At 40.8% G+C, this 26008-nt stretch overlaps 1 protein-coding gene across 2 annotated transcripts in view; it reads left to right on the top strand.

The window, feature by feature from the left end:
* The window catches only part of POLA1 (DNA polymerase alpha 1, catalytic subunit), a 297087-nt gene that overhangs the window by 95163 nt on the left and 175916 nt on the right, over positions 1-26008 (top strand). For both annotated transcript variants that reach the window (XM_047076032.1, XM_047076033.1), the window contains 3 exons: positions 21408-21440; positions 22259-22351; positions 23937-24142. In XM_047076032.1, the coding sequence (XP_046931988.1) occupies positions 21408-21440; positions 22259-22351; positions 23937-24142 (332 nt within the window). The remainder of the gene's footprint in view (positions 1-21407; positions 21441-22258; positions 22352-23936; positions 24143-26008) is intronic.

A 26008-nucleotide genomic window follows, 5' to 3' on the forward strand; every position in this document is an offset into this window, starting at 1 on the left:
CTTTCTTGCAAAGTTAGACACAGTATTAGAGCCTCAGAGGACAGTTGTTTTTTAAAGGCCTTTCCACTAGTTGGGGTGATAGGTGTACTGTTCACATAGAAAGCAAATATTCCCCCTTTTATTTCTATATGCATTTTAGATATTCTTTGCCTAAGTAGCAGCTTGTTATGAGCATGAGTATAGAAGAGAGATTTTTATTCATATTTAAAGAACATCAGTAATAAAAACATTTCCCTAGCTGTGACAAAGAACAGCCTTTGTTTAAGGGTTAGGTATGTCTAAGGAAGTGACTCTTGTTAAGAACTAAGGAATAAAATATAATTCATCTTATCTTGTGTAAGGAAAATTGTCCTAACTTGCATGCTGCTGAGTGCCTAATTTACATTTAAAGCTGAAGTAATGAAGCCTTTATTTTTTGCCAGAAACTCCCATTTCTCTCCCAAATATATTCTCTATCAGACAAAAAAAAAAAACTCATTATTTTGCATGGTAATGTGTCTTTGCTGATGCAGAAAAGCAACATAATTTAGTATGAAGGATTAATTTAAACTTTCTTATGCGCTTTTCTGCAGATGATTAAAATTATTTCTAGGGCTCAAAAGGTGGGTTTGCAGAGCACGCCAGAAAGAATAGCTTCATCCCATTGAATTGCAAAGGAAGGTATAGTCCTTTTCTCACCAGGAGGAAGAGGTTTCTGAAAACTCATGGCTGTAGAATGTAAGCCTGAGAACTTGAGACCACATGGAAAGTATAGTCACAGGGGCTCTGAAGGTGAGAGCGGATCTATGGAATTTCTTAAGAAAGAGCAGTATTTATATGCACTTGAATAATCTCAGTGTAATACAAACAGCCCTTTAATGTATACTCTTATTTAGTAGTAACGGGTACTGTATATTCATGTTCATTTACCATCCCTTGTTTAATAGAACATTTGCTTGGTTGCAGAACAAGCATGCGTTGAGGCATCTCTCTTCCTCTCCCACAGCTGGTTTTCTACCTAGCTGCTCAGGGCCTTCCTAGTTTTCAGACTCAAAATCTGCATGTCCCTCTCTCCCCAGGCCCCCCCACCTCCACTGCTGGCTCTGAGATGCCGGCAGGGTGTAGTTGTGAGTCCCTCCCAGCTGTGCTTTGTGCTCACCTTCTTGTATTTTTCCTATGGGTTCATTCCAAAAGTCTTTATTCCTGTTCTGCCATTAGGTTTTACCTTCCTTTCCTCTTCCCTGCCCCAGCTCCGTCTTTCTCTAATTATCCCCCACGGGATTGAATCATAGTTCTTGCAGTATACTGCGTATATTCACGCGTATACTGAAACTGAATGAAATTTTTGAAGTTGCCCCAAAAATACACAGAATTTGAGAATATGCAAACTCAATTTAATAAGATTAGATATAGGAGATTAGTATAGTATCCTGCAAGTGCCTGTGAAACATGTACCCTCTTAAACATTCCATGTGTATATACACCTCACACCCAAGTACATAAATAACATTTATGCCAAGAAGAACTTTAATTGTTAAGCTACTCAAGAACTTGCAAAGCTTCCAACATAGTTCCACGTTTCTTTTGGCAAAAGCAGTCAGTCAGTGTACTTGCTGTCAGTGGCAGAACCAGTCACTTACTGAGTACCACTTGGGATTTGTGAACAAATGGACGTATTTACAGCTTTTTGGAACCTAATTGGTTCCACACACAAGAACTTTCTCAGGTACTCCAGCACAGGCGTTTGAGATCATAGGTAGCAGTCACCTGATAGTTCCTGAAGGCAGGTCTGCGCCCCCTATCTGCATTCCTTGGGCCCTGGGGGTAAGTGAATACATTTCTTGTTAAAGCCGTGATTGTGGTATTGTTTTTAAATTTATTATTGGGCTTTAGTTTGTGTTTTTGTTTTTTAGGAAAGATTGTATGCAATGACAGTATGCTACATTCTTGAAATTTTTAAAGAAGCAAACTGGAATGTTCTGATTTCCACATTGTTTTCAGAGTTCTCATCTCCTAGAAGAGCATCCAGAAGGAGTGTAGCAAATTGGGGATTATTTCACCCTAATTTGGTATTCCCTATAGTGGGCACTTTCAGAGTTTGCCTTCTAATTATCATTACCATAGTCAAGATTTATTGACTGCTTATTCAATAAGGAGTGGTTGGATCTCTGTACTGGTTTCAGGAGTATGTGGATAAGGCACATGAAACAGATTCCAATATTGAGGCACTCTTGTAATAGAAAATAGGGAACATACTGCAGTAGGTGATCAGAAATCAGGACAAGAACTTTTGTATTATTGGCCGGAAGAGGTTGAAGTTCAAAGTAAGACTGTGGTCATTATTCATTACCTCTTTTCTTTCAAACAGTGAAACTCTTGGGTTTCTGTGGACAAGGCTGCTTTTTAATGTCATGTTCTCCCAACAGCTGTTAAGCACCCCCCTCCCCAATACCACAGACCACATCTGTTCCCACTGTTGATTAGCTAGAGGGTGGAGAAAGAAGAGAGGCTGTAGCATGTGTAATTACCAGTAATTAATTCTTGTTGAGCCTCCTCATTTCCTTCTATTCTAACTCCACCTACCCTTCTTCCTGTCTCTGTTGTAAATTCTGTTTCTTGTTGGCTACTTGTGGAAAATAATCTTGATGGGTATACAGCTGTTTTCCTAGAATTTATATTCACCTTGCAGTGAAGCTTTTCTTTTTCTTCTAGTGACAAAATCTTTTGGTAAGGCAAGGCAGATAAGAAAATCCTAAAGTAAGGGAGCGTAGCTTTTGGGACTAGCTTTCCTGCTTCCTCATGTTCTCTTTCTGTTGATACTATTTCCAACTGTCAACAAATACTTACTGAATATATTGTTTTAATGTTTATTTATTTTGAGAGAGAGAAAGAGCATGAGAGGGGGAGGGGCAGAGAGAGAGGGAGAGCAAGAGAATCCCAAGCAGGCTCCATGCTCAGCACAGAGCCCAACGTGGGCCTCGATCTCACCACCACGAGATCACAACCTGAGCCAATACCAAGAGTGGGTTGCTTCACCAACTGAGCCCCCCCGCCCCCCCCCCCCCGGCACCCCTTGAATATTTTGTTTCTTAAAGGAACTATTGCAAGGCATGAGTAAGTGTGAGGGAAACAATTTTAAGATAATAGTCCCGGTCCTCGGTGTTAATGTACAATGTAATTAGAGGCCTTAAATATGTAAAGGGAAAAATAATGGCGTCAGTTACCTTAAAATAATTATGCGATAATTGTCCAGTTGTCAAGACCATAAGGTGGAAGGTAGTGTTCTTTTATTATAGTGTTCACTATTTTTCTTTTTCTTTGCAGTAAGGTAAGGCTAAAAGAAGTGGAAATTTGAACATTTTAGTTAATATGTAATAGTAAAAGAGATATATCATACACTTGCTCTTTGAAGAAAGCTCACAGTGTATCTTCTTCACAAACCTTAAAAGCCTAGATCTTCAAGATGCAGTGCCTCTTGGGAATGTGTTTTTAGGAGAATGGGGCTTCAAGGGGGAACATTTTTAAATTGCTGGTTTTTAAAATTTAAAATAAATAAAAATGTATTTGGTGTGTCAGTCAGGGCCCCAGTAGGAAAGAGATGACATTGGGATTAATAGAAAGATTTGATAAAGAGATTGTTTACCAAAAGGAGGGCACGGTCCCCCTGTAAATCACAAGAGAATTATGCCAACTCTGGGGTCATTTACAGTGGGGGTGTTAGATTGTCCGGTGAAAGAGGAGGAACACATACCTAACCCCAAAAAAGGGATTTGGGTGAAGAGGGCCTCATGATCCTAGGTGGATGGAATTAGCTAGTCCCTACATTCCCCCTCAGGGAAAAAAGCCAGGGACGTCGATAGCCGGTCCTCATTTCCCTCCTGATCTATACAGTGTTCTCCATTAGTCACACTCAGTTGAAAATTAGGTGATGAGGGATATAGTCTATTAGGTCAGCCTCCCCCCTACCACCCCGAGAGCAGGGTGGAGAGTGCACCTAGATGTGCAGAGGAAAGCTATCTGGCATATTTGGAGACTTTATATGTTTGTCTAAACGTGGAAAAATCCATCTTAGATAATGTAGTCCTGTGCACTAAATAATCTTGACAACCATAGGCATATGTCTGGAATCAGTACGCTTTATGGCAAATCAGTCTCCGCCCAAGCATGTGCATAGAGAATCATTGCTAGAGGTTAGAGATTCTCACCAGGGGGTCATTTTGCCCACGGTGGAAAATTTGACAGTGTCTAGAGGTGTGTTCATGTATAGGCTTTGTCATTAGGATCTGATGGAGGCTAGTGATGATGAAGGGGAAACAGTGAAGTGCCTATTCATTCTGTCAGGGTAGGTGCTCAGGTGATTGTTGAAGTGTCTCACCTAAGCAATGACCATTATGTGAAGTGAGAAGAGACCACCAGCTTTTGAAAGAATGAATGGAGTTGAGTTCTGAGAATGAAGCTACAAGGCAGCATAGGTTTTACATATTGAACATGAGGTGGAGGGGTCGAGCCCTTAAAAGATAAAGAAGAAATGAGACCATTGTGGACATTTGGGATGTGTAGATCACAGGGTCTGCAAGAGCACAGAGTACATTTTAAATTCTAAGAGATAAGCACCATGTTTTGAGCAGTACAGACTGCATATTTGTCAAGTGAATGAGTATGCTTAATCGAAATTGTAGTAATAGAAAGAAAGGCACCGGTGGGAAGGGAAGAGGTGAGATTCTTATATATTGTTATTACAAATTATTATTACAAAGAAATTACAGAGAGAGTTAGGCTTTAAAGGACAGCTTGGCTGTGCCACTAAAACTCACTGGATCCCAGGTTTCCAGACTTCATGTCTGTACTGGACCTTTGTTCCTCATGGTTCTTTTTTTTTTTTTTTTTTTTTTTTTTTTTTTTTTTTTTAAAGATAACACTAGGTAGGTACAAGGACATTTAAATGATGGGGTCAGAAACCATTCATCCCATTGCTTTTTCATGAGCACTGCCCTACCTCCCTTTTAATATCATAGGTACTATTCCCTGCATGCACCTAGAGCTGCTTCTGTTTTCGGACTCAGCTGAAGACCGGAGCGAGCCTCCAAAGAGAAGGTTTTAATCGATCAGTCCATTGGTATGGCACTTGGTATGATTGGCTCAGTCATCCTGTTTTTACATTCCTGCAAGACAACTCTTGAGTTCTGTTCCTTTTGTTTACAGACAGTCAAAACTGCTTGGTTGGAAGTGATCACATTTATCTTTTAAGTTCCTTAAGGGCGGTGACATCTTGAAATGCCTACCATTAAGACTTGTAAACACTGGTACAAGAATGTCTGCAGTCCAACTTTATAGCTAGTCTTTTCGATTTTTTTAAAAACAGCTGTATTGCTACTAATTTCACAAACACGCTTTGCTCTCTCATAATGAACTTAAGAGGCACCACAGTTCTCTCTTTTCCCCACTTCCTACATCTCAACCTTTAGTGTGTCCTGATTCTACTTCCCATCCCGCCCTGCTGCTACTACCTTTTCCCATGCCCGTAGCATCACTCCTCTCGACTGGCGCTTCTCCTCTTTGCTCCCCACAACCCATTGTCCGTGTCTGCGGGGTTGTTTGAAAATTAGATCATGTCCTTCCCTTGGTCTCATCCCAGCACCTGTAAGGATACTTTTCATGTAGTAGAAAGTCAATATGTGTTGACTAAACAAACTATAAAAGTTATTGTGATGGGTCAGATTCCTTGCAGCCAGCCAGCAAACTCACCAACCTTTAGACCCACCTAATCGAAACTACACATTGTCTCTGTAACGATAATAGTAGTGCTTACAGATTTGTTAAGGCTCATCTTTTGTCTTCGTCCCCTCACCTGTGACTGATGGTTGACACTCTTTCTTAGGATGATAAGCAAAGGGTTTATAAGTGGTGCTGGAGCCAGCCAAACAGGTTGCTCCTCTTTGGCAGCCTCTTGGATAAATCAAGAGAAGCCATGGTTATGAAATACACCAGGTAACTGCTTAGATTGAGGACTGATGTAATTATGAAATCACTACAAGTTCTGTGAGGGAGGCTAATTTTTTTGAGACCATGACCCATTGAGGATTGGGTGATAGTTGTGGATTCTTTGCCCAGAAAAAATAGGTATGTATGCATGAATATAGAATTTTGTCGTCTGTTAAGGGTGGGTTCCTAGACTGAGCTGTAGCTCATAGCAGGAGTATGTGTATTTTGAAAATGCGTCTTCAAAATTAGGTTGTTAGATTGAGGATAGGTTAAAACCTCTATTTTTGAACTATAAGCTACAGGAAGGAATGTAAAATATGGGCACATGGGGATATTACAGAAAAGAGTTGATTTCTTTTTTTTCTGTGTACTTAATTGGCATCGTAGCAGAATCTTAAGGGGTAGGGAATTGTGAGGTGTGATGTTTTTGTTTATCAAACAAAACCAATGGAGGGATATTGGCTGATGTGGCCTTATTATTCTGTTAAGGAGGCAGAGGCACATGGAAGGTGAAGCCCTCATGGCTGCAGGCTTCGTGCCGGTGAATCCGAAGTGTGCCCTGGACACAGACCCACTGAGCCTCCGTGGGCTCAGCAGCCAGTGGATGAGGAACAGAGGGTGCAAGCACATGGGTATACGGCACAGCACGGGAGGAGAGGAGTTTCTTCGGCGTCTGTCTCGGTTGAACCCAGTGCCCCCCGCAGCAGCCCCCCTTCTTTGGCCTTTTTCCCCTGTTTTAGTTTGTCTTGGTACCTCCATTAAGCACACAACCGAAGAAAACAGATTATCCTCTTGGCTAAAAGTTCTTGCAAAAACTTCACAATTTTTTTATTTAATTCCATCTCCTTTGGAGTTCAGGAAAGCTCTTAGTTCTGAACTTACTGTCATGGCTTTTGGCATTCCTGATGTTTTCACAGTCTCAAGCTGGCTGGTTTCTGGTAAGTCGCAAAAGCAGAAGGTATTTTGTCCAGCTACCTAAGCAATAAAAACAAGTACGTAATGCTGTAGTACCAGAGTTGTCGGGTTTTTTTTTCCTCCTGCACAATATATTAACTAAGCAAAAAATTTAAAAGAACAAAGACAATAAATGTAATGTTTGTTAGTGGTAGTTTGAGATATTTCAGGAGAGATGAGATGTGAAGAAAAGCAATGGCCATATTTAGAAAGCTGCCTCAAACCCAAGAGTATCTATTGAAGTAAACTTGATGACAGACTTTTTTCCTCTTCATGAATCATTGTATTCCTATAAAAGCGAAAATTCCTCTTCATCTAAACAAACGGCTTCCACATCTGTTTTCTTGGTTTCTCAAAAGGGTGTCTTCGGCTTGCATTTTTTTTTAAGTGTTTATCTGTTTAAAATGAAATATCGTCAAAAGCAGTTTATACATCAAAATCCAAGTTGGTCTTCAGCTTCTAAGAATTAGTCAAGAATGATCTGGTGGTAATGGTGGTGGTAAAGGGGGAAAAAGAGAACACATTTTGTATTCTGCATAGGTAAGTTCTCTTTAACCATACTCTTTAAGTTTTGTGGATTTATATTTAATTTTTACATGCTCTCTTGGTTCTGGGGACTGATTAAGTAGGTCACTTTGGCCCTGGCAGCACATCCCAATATTTTAATGCTCTGGGCTCAGAGTTCTGAAAATAAGTGTTTTCCAAATTAGTAGCAGGGGAATTCATTTGTTTTAGTCCCATTGACTAAGAACTGACCTATAGTTAGATCTGTTCTTTAATCCCATAATCAGTCCCGCCCCCCCGTCGTGTCACTCAGAGAAACACACACACTCCTGACCAGTTTGTAAACTGCCCTACGCTCTTTTCTGAAGCTCTCGTTCGGTTTGCAGGCTCTTGTGAGTCTGCACACCCCTCAGAGGTTTGGGTTTTATCTTTTTTAATCTTTCGTCTCTTCTTGTGTGACAGGCCACCATGCCCTTGAGCCCATCCTGCCTTTTCAAAATAAAGACCGAGAAGCAGCTGAAGCGGCGGCTCTTGTGCAGCTGCCAGGAATGTGATCTTGATCCGGGCACCCGCGCGCCGGTGGTGTGCGGCTGGTCGCAGCCGTGCCGTTGGCAGTCACAGGGCTTAAGAGGGGGAGAGCAGAGGCGGTTGTCTTTGAGGAAAGGAAGATCTCGTTTTGTGTGTGAAAGCCAAGGAGAAGGGCTGTAGGTCGGCACATGGGGCCCTACTGCCCGGCACAGGGCTCCTGGCCATTGAGCGCCCGGTGGAATTTCTGGGCTCCGATCGAGGCTGTTTTCCTTCAGGAGTTTGTGCGAGCCTCCTTCCGCCCCCTGGCCTACAGCTGTCTGTTCTGTCACAACAGTAGCTTGCTCTGAGGTCAAAGGTACATGAGAACCGTGAGACATTTGATGTTATCAAAACCAAATTAGCAACCAAGGCAATTAATTTAATCACTTATGACTTAGTTTCTCTCAGAGAGTGTGAAGAATGTTATTTGGAAACAGAGGAACCCCTCCTCCGTAGCTCTTTTTTTTTTTTTTTTTTTAACTGGACAAGTAGGAGTCAGAACTGCTCACAAATGGCCCCAAACTCTCCGTAAGAGAGGCACAACTCCTTCCCCCGCCCGGATGCAGGAGAGAGGCAGGGAAGGGACAGCTATGCCCGAGCTTGGAGGAGGCTCTTGTGAAGTGAATTGATTGACGGTCAGTCTTCTGTGGAGCCTATCCCCGCCTCAAGGAGGGGAGCCACTGCCTTTGGCTGTTGTGGCTGTTCGAGAAAAGGCAAGGTGCCCCCCTCTTCTTTGACCTTGTTTGGAGGGCTGATACAATTATTTGTATTAGGCGCTAGCCACCTGTTGGGATCGGTCTCGTTAAAGGTCAGCGTGTGGTGCCTGGCTGTCTGTGGCAGCCTGCGTCACATTTGCCAGTGTCCACTGGTTCGTGCGACACCTGCCAATTGTGACAGCAAGAATGGAGATCTGAGAGCTGAAAGGGAAAGGAAGGTTCTGGAGGAGGAGTGAGGAATCGAGGGACCCACGGAGCCCATTTACTGTGGTTTGGGTGCTGGTGTGCCTTGTCTCCCTTTTCCCCTGCTGTCCCTTGGTGAGCTCTGCCCTCTGTTCCGATGGGTTCTGTCTGCATCCTGACATTGCTATGATTTATTCATTTATGGCATCTCTGTTTCTTATTCATTTATGGCATTGCGTTTCTTGTGGCCAAAACTTCTCACGTCTCCTCCGTTGAGCACCTTACCTTCCGTCTGCCTCCCTGGCATCTTCATTCACGTGTCCCCAGGCATAGTGCATTCATCAATTCCAAAACTGCTCTTAAGGTTCTGCTCCCCAGCCCGTTCCCCTTCCCGGATTCCCGGTCTCAGTGAGTGACAGGCACTGTCTCCCCAGTTGTTAAGCCAGGAACGTTGGTATCATACCTGACTCCTCTCCCCCTTCCTCATGCCCCAAATCCAGTCAGGTGGTGAGTCCTGTAGATTCCACTTCCTAAATGCCTGCGAGTCTCTCCGTGGCGACAGCTATTATGCTGTGTAAGTTTCGTTACTTCCCCGTGGACGCCACCCCCCCCCCCACCCCCGGCTGATACGTATTCTCCACGTGTTTTATAGCCAGAGAGACTTCTTTAACTTGTCAATCTGGTGGTGGCACTCCCCAGTTTAAAGTTGTTAGTGTGGCTTACAAGGCCCTTCGCAGTTGGGCCTCTCTCCTGCCTTCTCCCCACTTTCTTGAGCATTCTAGACTTAGCCATATTTTTATTTGCTTTCTGTTACAAAAAAAAAAAACCTTAAAATTGTGTAAAGTTTAATGTTGTTTAATCACCATTGAGTTTCTCTTTGTCCTTGGGATCCTCACCAACACTCTTCCCCCATCTTCCTTTGCCTCTTAGGCCCTAATAAGGAGCCCCTGTTAAGGGTGTGTGTGTGTGTGTGTGTGTGTGTGTGTGTGTGTTTTCCCAGTCACATATTTGGTTCTCTGCTCCGCTAGATGTTACACGCTAGACAGGGAAGACATTGTATGGGAATCATTTGCTTTTGTGTTCCATTCCACCTAGGACACGAGAAGTACTCGGTAAATACTTGGTAAGTGAATGAATCAGTTCCTTTTTGAGATTGCAAATGATGAGAAAATTACTGTGCTTCCTACAATTCATATCACCTTCTTGAGCCTTGGCCACATTAGAGAGAGGCAGTACAATGACGTCCCCAAGTAAAGGTGCTTTTCTTTTTTTTAAAGTCATAAGGAGCCAGATCTTGTATAGTCTTTGTATTGATCTGTTATCTCCGTCATATTCTGCACCTCCATCCTAAATGACTTCTAAACCTGATACCCGTTGATTTCAGAATTTCTCTGTATTCTTCCTGGAGAAAAATAGAAGCTGATGGGATAGGAGGAAGAGTGATGGGTATATGAGAAAACGTTATTTGATTGATCCTTAAATATATTTATTCTAGAGGCATGCCTGAACATGTGTCTGTAACACATGTGTCTCTGGAGAAGTGAACACAGTTATGTTTCCCTAAAACTAGACTATCTGTGAGAAGATTTTTTTCGTTGAAGCGGGAACCCTCCATACTTTAATCATAGGTAGCTCCTAGGATCTGTTTTCTGAACTGCTAATAAACAGGAGGGCGAAGGATAGCATTTGCTAAAATAATAAATAATAGTTTTTTCTAAGAGAGCATATGGCAAGTACAGGCAGTATCAAATCAAAATGTCGTATTTATTTTTGGTACTGAGCTAGGGAGTTGCCCCCCATCCCACGTGTTGGGTTTAAAAAGTTCTGCCTCTGACCTTCCCAGAGCAGAGAGTAATGATGAACTGTGCCATGACATCTTGTCACACACCAATCGTAAAAAGGAGCTTTCCAGAAATTAAAAATGCTTCCATGAAAATAAGGACAGTAACACCTTGGCCACCCTCTTAGCTTCAAGTTGTCCGCCAGACCACCACCTAGCTGTTCTGCCAGGGTTGAGCTTTAGGCCAGGTACTAAGTAACGATAAGTGAAAACCTGCTAAATTTTCCATTTGTGGGGGCTGGGAGCACAAAGTTTTCTAGTCACATATTCCCATGACCTCACTTATAACGAAAATGTTGCAGATTCTAGAAAATGCTAATGTCCTTTTTAGCTGTAAGTATTATCTTGATTGCAGTGCTTCAGAATTGCCCAACTTCATTATCTGAGCATAGCCAGCCTGACGCCTTCTTCTCAAATAGACAATTATGATCAATTAAGCACTTTCAGGCCTTATAGAATACTTAATTTTATTAGTCAATTATTTGTGCTTTGAAAGAGTTAATGGTAGCTACCCAAGCCATTATTAGAAATTAGTATGTCCCAAAATAGAAAGGCTATTTCCTTTGTGTATGGCACTGCAGTGGAAAATGCCAAGCATAGTTTTTACTGAGTTAAAGGGTGAGGGAAGGCGGAGTGGGGGAGAAAGTTACATGTAAATCATTTAGCCATTAACCTAATGGGTGGATTTATAAATCCTATTACTATAAGCCCTTTTCATTTCCACTGAGGCCTGGTGCATGCTTGATCCCACTAATGTAAAATTCATTCCGTCTAAGTGATTACTGAAGTAAGACACTTTGAGTCAATTTTAATCAGGGTGTGTGAAACTTGCCTGAGCGCCGATGTTCACTAAAGCGCGGACATAGTTTGGCCGTGTCTTAATTAGCCTCCCAGATGAGTTATGTGAGGAGTCAATCAGGGAACCAAATCTGAGCCTTTTGACGTGTCCGTGTTTTCTTGTGAGGGAAATAACACTGGTAGGGGCTGAAAATACCCAGCTCCAAAGCGGGAGGCAGAGACCTTTGTGTAGGGGTGTTTCTAGTCTCATGGACATTATGTGAATTCTGAGAAATCTGAAAGCTCGACTCTTCCAGCTAATTGGAGCATCTTCAGCGGTACTTAAATTTAAATGAATCACAGTTTCAAAAAATAAATAAATAAATAAATAAATGAATCACAGTTTCAAATCTGATGGAATGTGGACCCTCTTCCTAGAAAAACGCATGTAAGCACGCATTCAAATTTTTCCTTATGGTTTCAAGAATGTTCACATTTCTTGACCTTAGGTTAATATCTCCTGCTCCAAGTTTCAACCTTGGTGTCTTAGGGTTTGGGTATTTTTTGGAGATGTAGTATTTAAGAGTGTAGGCTCACACTTGAACTCTTGTGTCAGTGAGTAGATTTAGCTCAAGTGTGCTTTAAAGCCAGCTCTGCACACTCTCCAGGGTCCTGTGTCAGAGATAATCCCAAGTATGGCAGTAATGCACAGAAGTTCAAGTGAAGCCTGGGGGACATGAGTTTCTGAACTGGATGGAGGTTGGTGTGGAGGAGGAACAGAGAGTAAGAATGTTGTGAAAGGAAGTTTTATTTAAAGGTGAAAACAGTTTTTTAAAAGTCAAACTTTTTTTTTTTTTTAAGTCCACAAGAGGAATAAATCTTTCAGGGCAAGAAATGAGAAGAGAAGGGAGAAGTTCACTTTCCATTTCACACAGTGCCACAGACCATAGTATTTTAAGTTTTTAAGTCAATATTAGAGCCTTGACACATTTTAGGGCAGTAATCGAGAGATACTCATAAATATTATAAATATATGTGTTAGGGAGGAGAAACCTTTCAGAAAGCTTTGTTTATTCAGTGTGTTTTATATTCTTTACACATGAGCTATTGGAACGTCTAGGTTGTAAATTATGGATTTAAAAGAAAATCAGTTTATCTGGAAAGAGTTGTGTAGGAGAGTTACACTTTTAGTCAAGTTTATATTTAATGGGGCTTTATCATTGGGGTAGAAATTCATTTCTCATGAGTGAATATTTGTTTATCTAACATGCATTGTGCTTGAAGGTGGGGTTAAAACGGATTCACTTTTCACTTCTTGCACGGAAAGAGCTAGCTTTTAAACAATTTTTTAAAGCTTGTTTGTTTGTTTGTTTATTTGTTTAGAGAGTGCACAAGGAGGGCAGGGGCAGAGAGAGAATCCCAGGTAGGCTCCTCTGTCAGCACAGAGCCCAACACTGGGCTGGAACCTATGAACTGTGAGATCGTGACCCGTGCCGATACCTAGAGCTACACGCTCAGCCAACTTGAGCCACCCAGGAGCCCCTGAAAGAGCTAGCTTTTATAATTTTTTGTAATGTTTATTCAATTTTGAGAGAGAGAGAGAGCCAGCATGAGTAGGGTAGGGGCAGAGAGAGAAAGAGGGAGAGACAGAATCTGAAGCAGGCTCCAGGCTCTGAGCTGTCAGCACGGAACCTGATGCGCGGCTCAAAACCAAAGACTGTGAGATCATAACCTGAGCCGAAGTTGGCTGCTTAACCATCTGAGCCACGCAAGCACCCCAAAAGAGTTAGCTTTTAAATGCATACTGTGTATGGGTTTAATTGCCACTTACTGCAACTACCTTTAGGGTCCATTTGTTGTGGAGGTGGATTTATTAGTTCATTGCTTTGCTCTTCTCATGTTAGACCACCTGGGTTTGCCTCCTTTTATTAGAACATAAAAGATAAATGTTTATTGCATCCCTGTGCCAGGCATTGTGTTAGGTTTAATCGCTAAGACATGATCTCTGTTTATAATTTGCTTATAGTGTCTTACTTACCTTTGTATTAGAGCGGTGTGCTCTGAGTATACACAGAGGACTTTGAGGGCTAAATTGGACTAATAATGTACTCCTTAATTTCATTTAGTTGGGGAGGCCAGAGAGGCTTCTCTGATGGTGTGAAGTTCCTTGTAAAATAAGTAGACATTTAAGTGATAATAATACCTAATGTTTATAAGCACTTATGTACCAGGAACTGTAGAAAATAGTTTACATATGTTACATTTAATGTTCACAGTAGCCATCTTGTAGGGAAGCTGTGGTTATCATCTCCATTTTACAGTCAAGAGTTGGAGGCACAGAGAGGTTATATTGTGTGCCTGAGGTCACACAGCTTTTAAGCAGTGCTGTTAGGTTTTGAACTTATAAGTAGCCTGTATCAGTCAGCATTCTACAGAGAAACAGAATCATTTTGGTGGGGGGGGAGGGGTGGGGAGGGTGTGGGAGGGGAGAGTGATTGATTGATTAATTGAATGATTGATTTTAAGGAATTGGCTCATGTGATTGTAGGGGATGGCAAGACTGAACTCTCAGGGCAGGTGAGCAGGCTGGAAACCCAAACACACAGCACCTGAGTTGATGTTTCGGCTTCAGTCTGAAATCTGCAGCTTCTTCAGGGGACTTCGTTCTTTATTCTCTTAAGGCCTTGAAAGTGATTGGGTGAGGTCCACCCACGTTATGGTGGGGGGTAAACTGCTTACTCAAGGTCTGCTGATTTAAATATTGGTCTCATGTAAAAACAAAACAAAAAAACAAAAACAAGAAAGCCTTCTAGACTTATGTTTGACCACATAACTGGTTATCACTGGCCTAGCCAAGTTGACACATAAAATTAACCATTACACAGCCTAACTTCTGAACCCACACTTTGGACCAGTGTGGAGAAACAGCATGTGAAAAGCACAGAAGCAAGAAAAGAGCATGGCTCCTCCATGGAACTCAAAATATTTCAGGAAGGTTGAGTTGAAGTATGCATGTGGGAAGCATTCGAAGATGAGGTCAGCTTCAAGTACATCATGAGTCTTGGGTCAAGCTAAGGGATTTGAATTTCATTGCTAAGAGTGCATTTGAAAAAGAACACTGGAAAAGTGTGAAGAATGAATTGAAAGGTCGTGAAGCTGGAGACAAGGTAGTCTGAGTGGTGAGGGCCAGAAGGAGGGAGAGCACATTGGCAGGAAGCCACCCTGGAAAGACAGAGTCTTATGTGAGACTTGTTAGTTCGTTGGATTAGAAAGGAAGTCAGCCCTTTGTTTCAGTTCGAGGCTCTTGGAGGGGCCATTTCTCGTGTTTGGAGCTGGGGAGGGTTTGGAGAAGATGGATGCAGTTTAGGAATGAATGCTTGTGGGACAGACGGTGGAAAATGGGCTTGGAGAGAGAAAGTGTTATTCAACCAGGGGCAGTTTTGTCCCCCAGGAGACATTTGGCAATATCTGGAGATAATTTTGGCTGTCACAGCTGGAGAGAGAGAGAGCACTTGGGCGCGCGCATGCATGCTACTTACATCTAGTGGGTAGAGGCCGGGGACAGCCCCCCGTGACAAAATGTTCTCCAGCCTAAAATGTCAATCAGTAGTGCTGAGGTTGAGAAACCCTGATGTATATATGTGTATGTGTGTGTATTCTCCTGAGCAAGAGGGGGAGATATCAGCAGAGGGTGTCAAATGTTTTATATTTTGTACATATACCCACCCAGTTATGCTAAGTGCATAAAGCTATATGCAGAGAACTTGTCAGAACCTGTATATTTCTAGTTATTTTACAACCACATAGCCTTCAAAAGTAACCTAGGATATGATATATTCTTGTAATGCTGATGGTCTTTGTTGGACATATTAGTGCCTCCTTTCCCAATACTAAAGAAATGAATATGGGGGCGCCTGGGTGGCTCAGTCGGCTGAGCGTCTCACTTCGGCTCAGGTCATGATCTTACACTCTGTGAGTTTGAGCCCTGCATTGGGCTCTGTGCTGACAGCTCGGAGCCTGGAGCCTGCTTCAGATTCTGTGTCTCCCTCTCTCTCTGCCCCTCCCCTGCTCATGCTCTGTCTCTGTCTCAAAAATAAATTAAAAAAAAAAATTAAAAAAAAAAAAAAAGAAATGAATATGGTTGAAAGACAAAACAACCAGATAGAAGGAAGAGGTATTTTTACATGTCAAACTTGGATTCTAGATTTTTACATCTGGGAGGAATCCCAGCCTCTTCATTTTAGAAATGAGGAATCTAAGATCTAGAGAGAAAACTCAGATTGTTTCTAAATCACTTAGCTACTAATTGGCAGTTTAGACCAGTACTCACATTTCAGACCCCCAACTTTTTTTGAGAGAGAGAGAGAGAGAGAGAGAGTGCAAGTAGGAAAGGGGCAAAGAAAGAGAGGGAGAGAGAGAACCCCAAGCACTGCTAGTGCAGAGCCTGATGTGTGGCTCGAACTCACGAGTCGCAAGATCATGACCTGAGCTGAAGTCGGACCCTTAACCAGCTGAGCCCCCCAGGTGCTCCAACCCCCAACTTTTTTCTAAACTTGTATTTGTGTAATGTTTTATCTTTGCTAACCACGTTTTCAGCACAGATTTCTTATTCCCATCTACCTCAGGGACCTGGGTGGTAGTTTTAATCCCAGTTTCACAGAAGGTAAAACTCCGGTTTTAAGGTAATAAGGAAGGAACCCAGTGTGACAGGAATGTTAAGTGGTGAAGACAGAAAGTAGGCTGCTTATTAAATCCATAGCCTATGCTCCTTGAACATCTTATAGAGAAGACACACATCTAGGAATAACAGGTAAAAGGAAAATAAGAAAAAGACAGTCAAATATAATGAGGATGAGATACATGTTTGCCAAGTGGGAGAACTGAGTATCACAGAGTCCTGCTTGGAAACTGCTGAAATTGGGACTAGGAAAGCTTACATAATGGTTGGATTACCACATATCATAATATTTATATTTCTTCTACTCTTCTCTTCCCTATCCTTCAAAACCATTCATTTTGCTACCCCTCTTATGCTAATGTATTTTTTTAAAAAGCCTTTCCAGTTTATTTCTAATTTTATGTCATCAGTAACAGAAGAATCCTAAAGCCATTGAGATTTCAGTTGTCATTCTCTTCATGCATTGTTTAGGATTTGACCTTTCCCAACATTTTCTTAACTTGTAAGATTTCTGTTGAGCGTCTGCAGCGTCGACCATCATCTGTCATCAAAGTGGGTTTCTTGTTAGTAGATATCACTGTGATGGACCTGTGCTTTTGGAAAAGGAGCTTGAAACTTTGTTTTTAACTGTGGAAAAGTGGCGTTTTCTTGCTCCTCTGTAGCATTAATAAGCACAGTGTTAGCCTGTAATAGCATCTGAAACCATTTTGTAACCTTTAAATGCATTGCCAGACACACGTGTTCCGTCCTGGCAGAAAGTAAGGAGCCCAGCTTTATCCTGACCCTGTTAGGGGAACCTGTAAATACACACGTCAGTAGTAGTTGGGCTTAGGGTTGCTGCTGCTGTTAAACCTGGCATCATAAACCTGCTCTTTTTGCTTAGTAAACCACATCGTGGGTGTATTCCTGAATACATTATTTTTTTTTGAAAAGTTTTTTAAAATACACTTTACATTTCCTTTTAGTCCCCACCACCCTCCACCAGCCTTCAGAGGCTCAGATTGGGGTTAAAATACTTTTTCGTATTATTTTAATTATTGCTCTCCCCACCCCCAGCCCCACTCCTTTCCTGTTTCCCCCTCCTCTTTTCCCCTAACGGCACTGTTCTGCAAAGCCTGCAATGATTGATATGATGGCAGTGCTGTCATTCTTTTTAACCAAAAAAAAGTCATTTTTGTTCTAGTTATTTTAATAGAGTCCCATTAAAGATGTATTGCTGACTGAAATATCGGCATGAAGGGCTCTCACTGAGCTGAGCCCAGGAATTAAGAAGTCAGGAAATCGGCTGCTGCATTGCAAGAGAGCCTTGTGTGACACCGAATCTCCTGATTGGGGAGATCATTACTGCTATTATGACTCGACTTGCGTAGGAATTTTAAATTCCATCTGAATGTCAGTAATAACCCTCTTAGCAAATTATCCTGAATAAAATCACGAAGGCATTTTATATAATAGGTGTTGAATTACTGGATAGATTTGCTAATTAAATACTCTTTGTTCTGCTGCAGTTGACATTACAGGGTAAGATCTTGAACAATTATTCTCAACAGCTGTACTTTGTTAAGGGAAAAATTAACCACAAAGTTTATTTTTTTACACTTGAAGTTGGCAGATTTTTGAAATGTGCTTGAAAAAATTCCATCATCCAATTGGTAATGAGTAGATAAATATGCAGGTGTTGCTGTGAAATCAGATAACTGCAGACTGCCTTATTAATGAATTTAGCAAGCCTTTATAGCCCTGTTTCCTAGCTGTTGGCACTTAGAAAATGATTTTCTGTCAGAACGGGGAGCTTTAATATTAGGCTTGTCAATTTGAAGTGAACTTACGAACGGACATCTTGTAATCACTGTACCTTGTGTCCAGTAGACTTTTCTTGATACTTGTGGCTTCTTTTAGAAATGAATTTCCTTAATGGGGGAAATACCCGTGATGTATATATATTTTTGTCTGTTGGCTTCCCGAACATTCATGTGGTATGGGCTTTTTAACAAGGCAACGAAATATGCTGAAAAGAAAATGAGACGTAAGGTCCTGTTTCTAGATCAAGCTGTTGCCTATTTCTGTTACTTTGGGTAAGATGGTAGAGCCTAATTTTACTCAACTGTAAAATGGGATTAATAATACTGCCCACTCCTTAGCATTAGTCATTCAGCATTTTACAAATATTCATTAATAGCCACTGTGCACCAGGACCTCTGCTAGATACTAAGAGTTTGGTAGCCCACAGGGCACCTAACAGCTGAGCCCTCCCAGTGAACAGTTTGAATCAAGGGTGGCTTTCTGGTCATCCTCGTTAGCGCTTGGGCAAGCATAAGTCTGGACAGGGCACTCTGGTACCCACCACCCAGAAGTGCTTAGTGAAGAAGCATGAAAAGTCAGGCTCAGCCTGGTTGCGGGTCTCCTATTGAATGGACTGAAGAGTTGATGAGCTGTGGTTAAGGACCTGGAGCCTGAGATGGAGCTCAGGTCCACTGAAAAGCTACTGTTGAGGTCCCTTGGAAAGATGGTGATAAAACTACCCTCAGAAATTGGTATAACGTCGGTTGAGAGCTATTTGGCTATCTTTATAAAAAACTTGAACCGATATAACCTTTGACACAGTAAGTCTTATAGGAGTTTATCTTGTTACTGGCAGGTTACATGTGTATAAGGATTATTTGTTGAAGTGTGGCTATACAGGTAAAGATCAGAAACAACCTACGTGTTTATTAGTAGAGCACTAGTTAAATCATCGATTGACACTGTATAGTTGTTAAAAAAGAATAAGGCAGGTCTTTATGTGTAGATGAATAATCTCTAAGATAAAGTATTAGGGTGAAAACAAAGCAGTTATGGTATAGTCTTTATATTTTGCTTAGTTTTCTTTCTTTTTTTTTATTTTTTATTTTTTTACGCTTATTTATTTTTGAGAGAGGGAGAGAGACAGAGCATGAGTGGGGGAGGGACAGAGAAAGAGGGAGACACAGAATCGGAAGCAGGCTCCAGGCTCTGAGCGCTCAGCTCAGAGCCCGACGCGGGGCTTGAACTCACAGACTGTGAGATCATGACCTGAGCCGAAGTCGGACGCCTAACCGAGGGAGCCACCCAGGCGCCCCTTTTGCTTAGTTTTCTACCATTTTTTGTACAAAAGATCCAACAAGAGGTTTCTGCCACCAAAGAGAAAATTGTTTTGGTAGCAGCCCTCAGATTGTGCTTGGAAATGGTTGTGAGTTGGTGGCAGGAGAGAATAGAGGCGGTTGATGGAGGATGAAGGTTGCCACTACACGTTGAAGGTACGCTCAAGGACAACATAGTAGGTTTCGTTCATGGTGTGAAAGAAGAGTAGAGGAAATTGCTTACCACTTATGTGGAGTTTCAGTGAAAGGTTGACGGATGGTGTCTGTGGTATTTTTACTTAGGTACTGGTTACCTTATAGAGCTGTCCATTGTGATGAGGAAGGCTAAGCTTAGTGTGGTGGGAGGGGCGGAGGGTGAAGAGAACTTGTGATGAGCAGTTCTGTCCTCACGATGATTAAGTTGGTTGATCTCGTTATTGCCCTCTTCCCAAAGGAATTGTCATATATTCTCCCACAATGCATTTCTCTGCAATTTAAATGTTTAAAAAAGAAGGTGAGGTGGAGGAGTGTGAATGTTTTTTAGGAGTTAACTGAATTTCAGAAAAGTAATTGGGATTACTATGAGAACTGTCAGTCAACTAGCACACAGTTTTTTGAGTACCTGTTACATGTGAAGCCTGGAGTTAGGCACACACATGTGCTCTGGCCTCCAGGAGCTTGTGGACTAGTTAGGGAGGGGACAAACTGTCAACTAAAAACTTTTCAGAAGGGCATTATCATGATTATCTTAGGCCAGTGGTCCTTAGCCTGGCCTGCAACATAAATACCTGAAGAGCTTTTTCCAGAACATTGTGAGGGCCGGGTATTGGTGTTTGTCTGTTTGTTTTTATGGCTCCCCAGGTGATTCCACCGTACAGCCAGTGTTAAAACCATCGATTAGGGGCGCCCAGGTGACTCAGTCAGTTAAGGGTCCGACTTCAGCTCAGGTCATGGTCTCATGTTTTGTGAGTTCGAGCCCCAGGTTGAGCTCTGTGGTGACAGTGTGGAGCCTGCTGGGGATTCTCTCTCTTCCTCTCTCTTTGCTTCTCCCCCATTTGCTCTCTCAAACATAAATAAACGTTTAAAAAAAGAAAACTTTGATTAGCCTGATCCATATTCACCACCACCCACCACCCCCAGGACAGAGGAAGGGCTTTCTTCCCTAAGAACAAAGGACAGTGAATGCCTGAGCAAAATTAGACTGTAATAAAGGGGAGGAAGCAGTGGAAATGGAAAGTCAGGGGTAGATGTGAAAGATAATTCTAAGTTCAGGGTTTATAGGGCTCTGTAATACATGTTTCCAGTTTGCAGCTATATGGGCCAATGGACAGAACTATCTACAGATATTATGTAGATGTTTGTCTTTATTCATTGAATACTTACTGAGCCCTGCCTCTGGCCTGGACACTGTGCTAACTCCAGAGAATATGTGAAGGTCTACTCTCTGTCTTTAAGAAATTTACAGTCGAGAGAAGAAATTTAAATCTACTGTGTATATATCTTTTTCACTTTTTTTTTCATTTTGTAAGGTTATTTATTTATTTTGAGAGTGAGAGAGAGCATGATTAGAGGAGGGGCAGATAGAGAATCCCAAGCAAGCTCCATGCCTCCAGTGCAGAGCCCAACATGGGGCTTGATCTCACAACCGTGAGATCATGACCCAAGCAAAAATCAAGAGTCTGGATGCTTAACCAACTGAGCCACCCAGGCTCCCCCCCTCTTGTTCCACTAATTTTTAACATTCTGGGTAAGAATTGCCAGATTTGAAATGCTCTGTGAAGCTTTTTTTTTTTAAGCCACATAGTTATATTTAAATATTAATTATGAGAATTAGTTTACCTCTTTGCCTTATCATAATGGGATGTTTTTATTACACGTGTTTATTAAAGATAGAACTTGAGTAGATTTTTACAGTAGATCTACTTACATATCTCTGGCTGTGAATCAGCATAGAGGCCACCTTACTTTTAGATTATGTTGATATTACTGTTATTTCGAGGGTTGTGGTTGGAAAACCATCAAGAGCTTTAAAATATATGACCAGTCATTGGGATATTTATCTCTGTGTACTTATGTTTATGGTTTTGTAACTATGTTATGTACTAATCTTGACTTTTTATTTCATTTAGATTTTGATGCATACAAAAGAGATGGTGCAGAAGGTAATGCTGAGCATTTTCATCATACATTGACTCTTAAATATCATACCTGGTGACGTTTTTGTATTCAAGGAAAATTGTAACCCAAACAGACTGGAAATGGCTTCTTAGGATGCCTAGTTTACGTTTATAATCCCTGCTAATGGATTATAGCTTTTTTCTTTTACTAACACTGATATGATCTAGGCGCTGCTTGAAGCCTATATGTGAGTGTTTCAAGCAAATTAGTAACAGTGCTAATTAGAGTTTACTTCCAGGCCTTTATACTGTATGTGCTGTAGTGTTGTTTGTTATGATTGATTTTTTTTTGGCACTCTTCGTATTCTCCTAAATACTGTTTGAAACTGTTACAAATTTCATATGGATTTGTGCCCCTGCATTTTAAAAACCCATTATGTTTCTGCTTTATAAATTGCTGTGACCACTAAGCTCATGATACAGTGGATAGATATAGACACCCCCCCTTCCTAGTCTCTTATCCTCCTTTATATTATTCAGTTCCACAGTTTGTTTCAGTTGAAACTAGACATTTCCCCTGCCACTCTACTGTCTGTTTTAAGAAAATTAGGTAGACTTTCTTAATGTGATAGTGGCTTTCCTTTCTAGTTTATTGGTTTATGGGTTTATTGGTTTATTGATTGTACTCAATATGGACAAGATATGGACAATATGGACATATTGACAATATGGACAAGAATAAACATAAGCTTTTGAAAAATCAGTGGAACGTGTAATTTCTGTAGTATGGGTAATCTTGAGTTTTGTTTATGCTGATCACTCTGTTTTTGTTGTTAACTTTTATAATTTTTGCTTTTTATTAGATGAATCTTGAAGTTATTTATGGAGATACAGATTCAATTATGATAAACACCAATAGCACCAATCTGGAAGAAGTGTATAAATTGGGAAACAAGGTGATGTAATTTGATGAAATTATCTGTTTTACCTACTTTAGTGAATTCTCTTTTAACATGGAACATGTATATGTACACATGTGCTTCAGAAAATAATAAATGTAGTGCTTCTCAGCTCCTCATCTTCTTATTTTTCTTAGCTTCTAATCCAGTTGTTTGTATTAAGGGTAAAATTCAAAGGAGGGTGTTTTTTCCTTAAATGATAAATACATTTTTGCTTTGAAGAGAGTCTGGGATGTTTTCATCTTGTTTCTAAGGCTGGTGGCTGTGGTGTTCTTGTCACACCTTCGTGATGTTGGGCTTAGGCCTGGCTACAGTGATATCTCTGGGTCTTGCAAGAGGGAGGCACACTGCTTCACACCCTATGTCTACTTTCCGATAAAAGAAGAAAGCAAAAAAAAGTTTTTAATGTAAATTTAAAATATGGTCGTGTTTATACTTATCGCATTATCATGCATGAGGAGAAACATCTCTAATAGCGTTCAGGTGGATTTTATACACTGACAGATAAGGAGAAATACCTGCCTACATACATACATACATGTACACACGTTATAATTTTTACAGGAGTACTTAAAATATATTTGAAAAGGCAAGTGGACGTTTGAAAGTAATCATTTGTTGCCCCCTTATTGCAGTCAAGGTTTCTTGAGTACTTGCTATGTTAAGATATTGTCCCAGTAACCTAGAACTAAGATATCATCTTCCAGAGTAAGAACTTCCTGCCTTTCTCCATTAATATGTGTAAAGTTTGGCCTATAGCATTCACCTGAGAGCAAGCCACACGTACTGTCCTCATGTTGCACTTCAAAAAGCTGTGTATTTTCCCTGGGTGATTGGCTGTGCCTTGATCCTATCAATAAAGAGCAGGTCATGTTTTGTTTAACATACAGGTACAGGGAGATCTTAGACATTATTTTCATAGTCAAAAGTTTTACTTGTTTCTGGCCACGTATCTACTTGTTAAACTATCTAATCTTTCTAATTTAGTAGTTTGAAGGTAAGTAAGAATGAATTTAGTTTTTATTTTTTATTATTTTTCTTAATGTTTATTTAGTTTTGAGAGAGAGAGAGACAAAGCATGAGCGGGGAAGGGGCGGGCAGAGAGAGAGAGAGAGAGAGGGGGAGACACGGAATCCGAAGTGGGCTCCAGGCTCTGAGCTGTCAGCACAGAGCCTGACACGGGGCTCGAATCCACGGACCGTGAAATCATATGAGCCGAAGTCGAATGCTTAACCGACTGAGCCACTGAAGCACCTCTGACTTTCGTTTTTAGATTCAAGAAGACTATTTCATAATTTTCATAAATTTCCTGCGGCAGACCCAGCTAATTCTGTCCTTTGGTTGAGTGGGATGATATATTTATGTTATGGTGTATTTTTTTTAATCTGTTTTTGTCCCTGTGCTCTTTGAATGGTTTTGCATCATACTCAACATAATACTGTGTTCTGTATCACCTGAGTAAATGCATTCTAATCTTGTGTGCATTCAAGTTCTGTTTAGATTAACTCTTGGGAATTTGTAGCATGTTCATCTCCCTAGTGGATGTTTGAGAAGCTAGTATTAATGGTCGAAATTTTCACAGGTAAAAAGTGAAGTGAATAAGTTGTACAGATTGCTTGAAATAGACATCGATGGTGTTTTCAAGTCTCTGCTACTGCTGAAGAAAAAGAAATACGCCGCTCTGGTTGTTGAGCCAACGTCGGATGGGAATTACATCACCAAACAGGAGCTGAAAGGATTAGATATAGTTAGAAGAGATTGGTGTGATCTTGCTAAAGAAACTGGAAAGTGAGTTCGGCTTTCATGTGTGCTTTTGTTGTTTGTCTTTAAAAACTTCACATAGTGATGACGTGGACAAGATGTATGATTCTGCCAAGCGCAAGGACCCAACTTCTTTTTTACGTATTAATGCTCCTCACTTATTGGGAGTGGAATTTTCCAGGTAAATGAAAACTTAGAAGAAGCCAAATTCACTCAGTGAGAGATACTTGCTGTAAAATACATCTTAGGAGTTGTGACTCATGATGAGGGTAAACCTTCACATATTAGCTCCCTACAGAGTTGGTTTCATTGGTGTTGGCTTGTCTCTGTTTTGTTTTGCTTTCCTATTCTTACTAGAAAGTGCCTTGTGGTGTGTTCCTGAATCATCATAGAACCTCTTTAGGAGTTCTTTAGGAGGAACATAGTTGTTAAGGTGTCCCCATGTTTTGACTTAAATATTCTGGGATTCAAAGTGCACCACGGAGTGAGACTTTGTTTCCAACTGTATCTTTTGTGTATAAAGATTCTTAGGAATATCTAGAAAAAAATTCCTATCGGGTTAATTTAAGAGCTGGGTCTCAAATACCCTACGTACCTCAGAAATAATAAATGTCATGGCTGACCCCCTAGCTTTGCATCTGAGACTGGAAATGGTGATACTAAGGCCTGTTTTTCTTTTTTTTTTGAGAGAGAGAGAGAGAGTGCGTGCGCATACATGAACGAGGAGGGGCAGAGGGAGAGGGAGAGAGACTCTTAAGCAGGTTCCATGCCAAGCACAGAGCCTGACATGGAGCTTGATTTCATAACCATGAGACCATGACCTGAGCCAAAATCATGAGTCAGACGTTTAACCAAGTGAGCCACCCAGGCTCCCCAAGACCTCTTTTTTTTTTTTTAAAGAGTCACATTAATTTATAAAGCACCCATTAAAAAAAACCTGTATCTATATGTATTTAATGTACCATCTTTCTAGATATTCCTGTTTTCTGAACCTGCCCAATTCTGAAAATAGAACTTTTTACTTTAAAGCAAAATTTTAAATTAATCTTAATATTGCTGAATATTCACACTTTTTACTTGTTTTCCAGTCTCCCTCTTGCTTTCCACATTGGGAGATTGAGCAGTTGTTGCTTCTGCAAAACCACTCTTGATTAGGCAAAGTTGATCATCGGAGTATAGGTCACTGTTAGCCTTTTATGAAATGAAGTTTGAAATGCTTCATTGCCCCCAAATGTACCCAAAGATGAAACTACTTTGTATAGACTGTCGATTAGAGTGTTCTCTTCAGCTTTGTGTTTTCTAAGAAAAGATGCATCATAATAGAAGTAAATTTCTCTGAGTTAGAAATGTATTAGTAATTAAAGCTATACAAATGTTTTTGTCAGGGTTCTTTTTCTGACAAATTATAATGCAGCTGTCAAAGCCTTGCTCTGCATTTTCTCAGAAATGGATAAAATATTGGCTTCCTTACTCCTTTTCTTTTTCTTTTTTCCCTTTTTTTTTTTTTTGAGGGGGTCTGGTAGAATAATAGGAAGTTTTTCAGCGATAGCATAAGGTTGGAGAACACTGAGCAATATAATGAAGCCAAAGAAAGAAAAGTTTGAAATCTTGGGTTTTTTAAAAAATTTTGCGTAAAGAGCAACATATTTCTGCTTACCCAGTTAATGGTCATCTCACCTTGGTGATACCAGAAATAATATCTTGCTACTTTATGGGGAAAGTCCAATTTTTTCTTTTAAAATTTTAGCCTGTGAGCAGAATATAACTGCTTGTGAATTTTGTAGCTGCATAAATGCACTTGTGGATGGAACACATACCTTTCTCAGTGTACATTTTGTGTGAAGCATTAGCTGCTGAATGAAAAAGGGTCTGTATGTTTAAGGGCAAACCTGA

Source organism: Lynx rufus, unplaced genomic scaffold, assembly GCF_022079265.1.
Source record: "Lynx rufus isolate CCGP_SWC_20201006 ecotype Redwood Valley unplaced genomic scaffold, mLynRuf1.p SCAF_14, whole genome shotgun sequence".
NCBI classification, from domain to species: domain Eukaryota; kingdom Metazoa; phylum Chordata; class Mammalia; order Carnivora; family Felidae; genus Lynx; species Lynx rufus.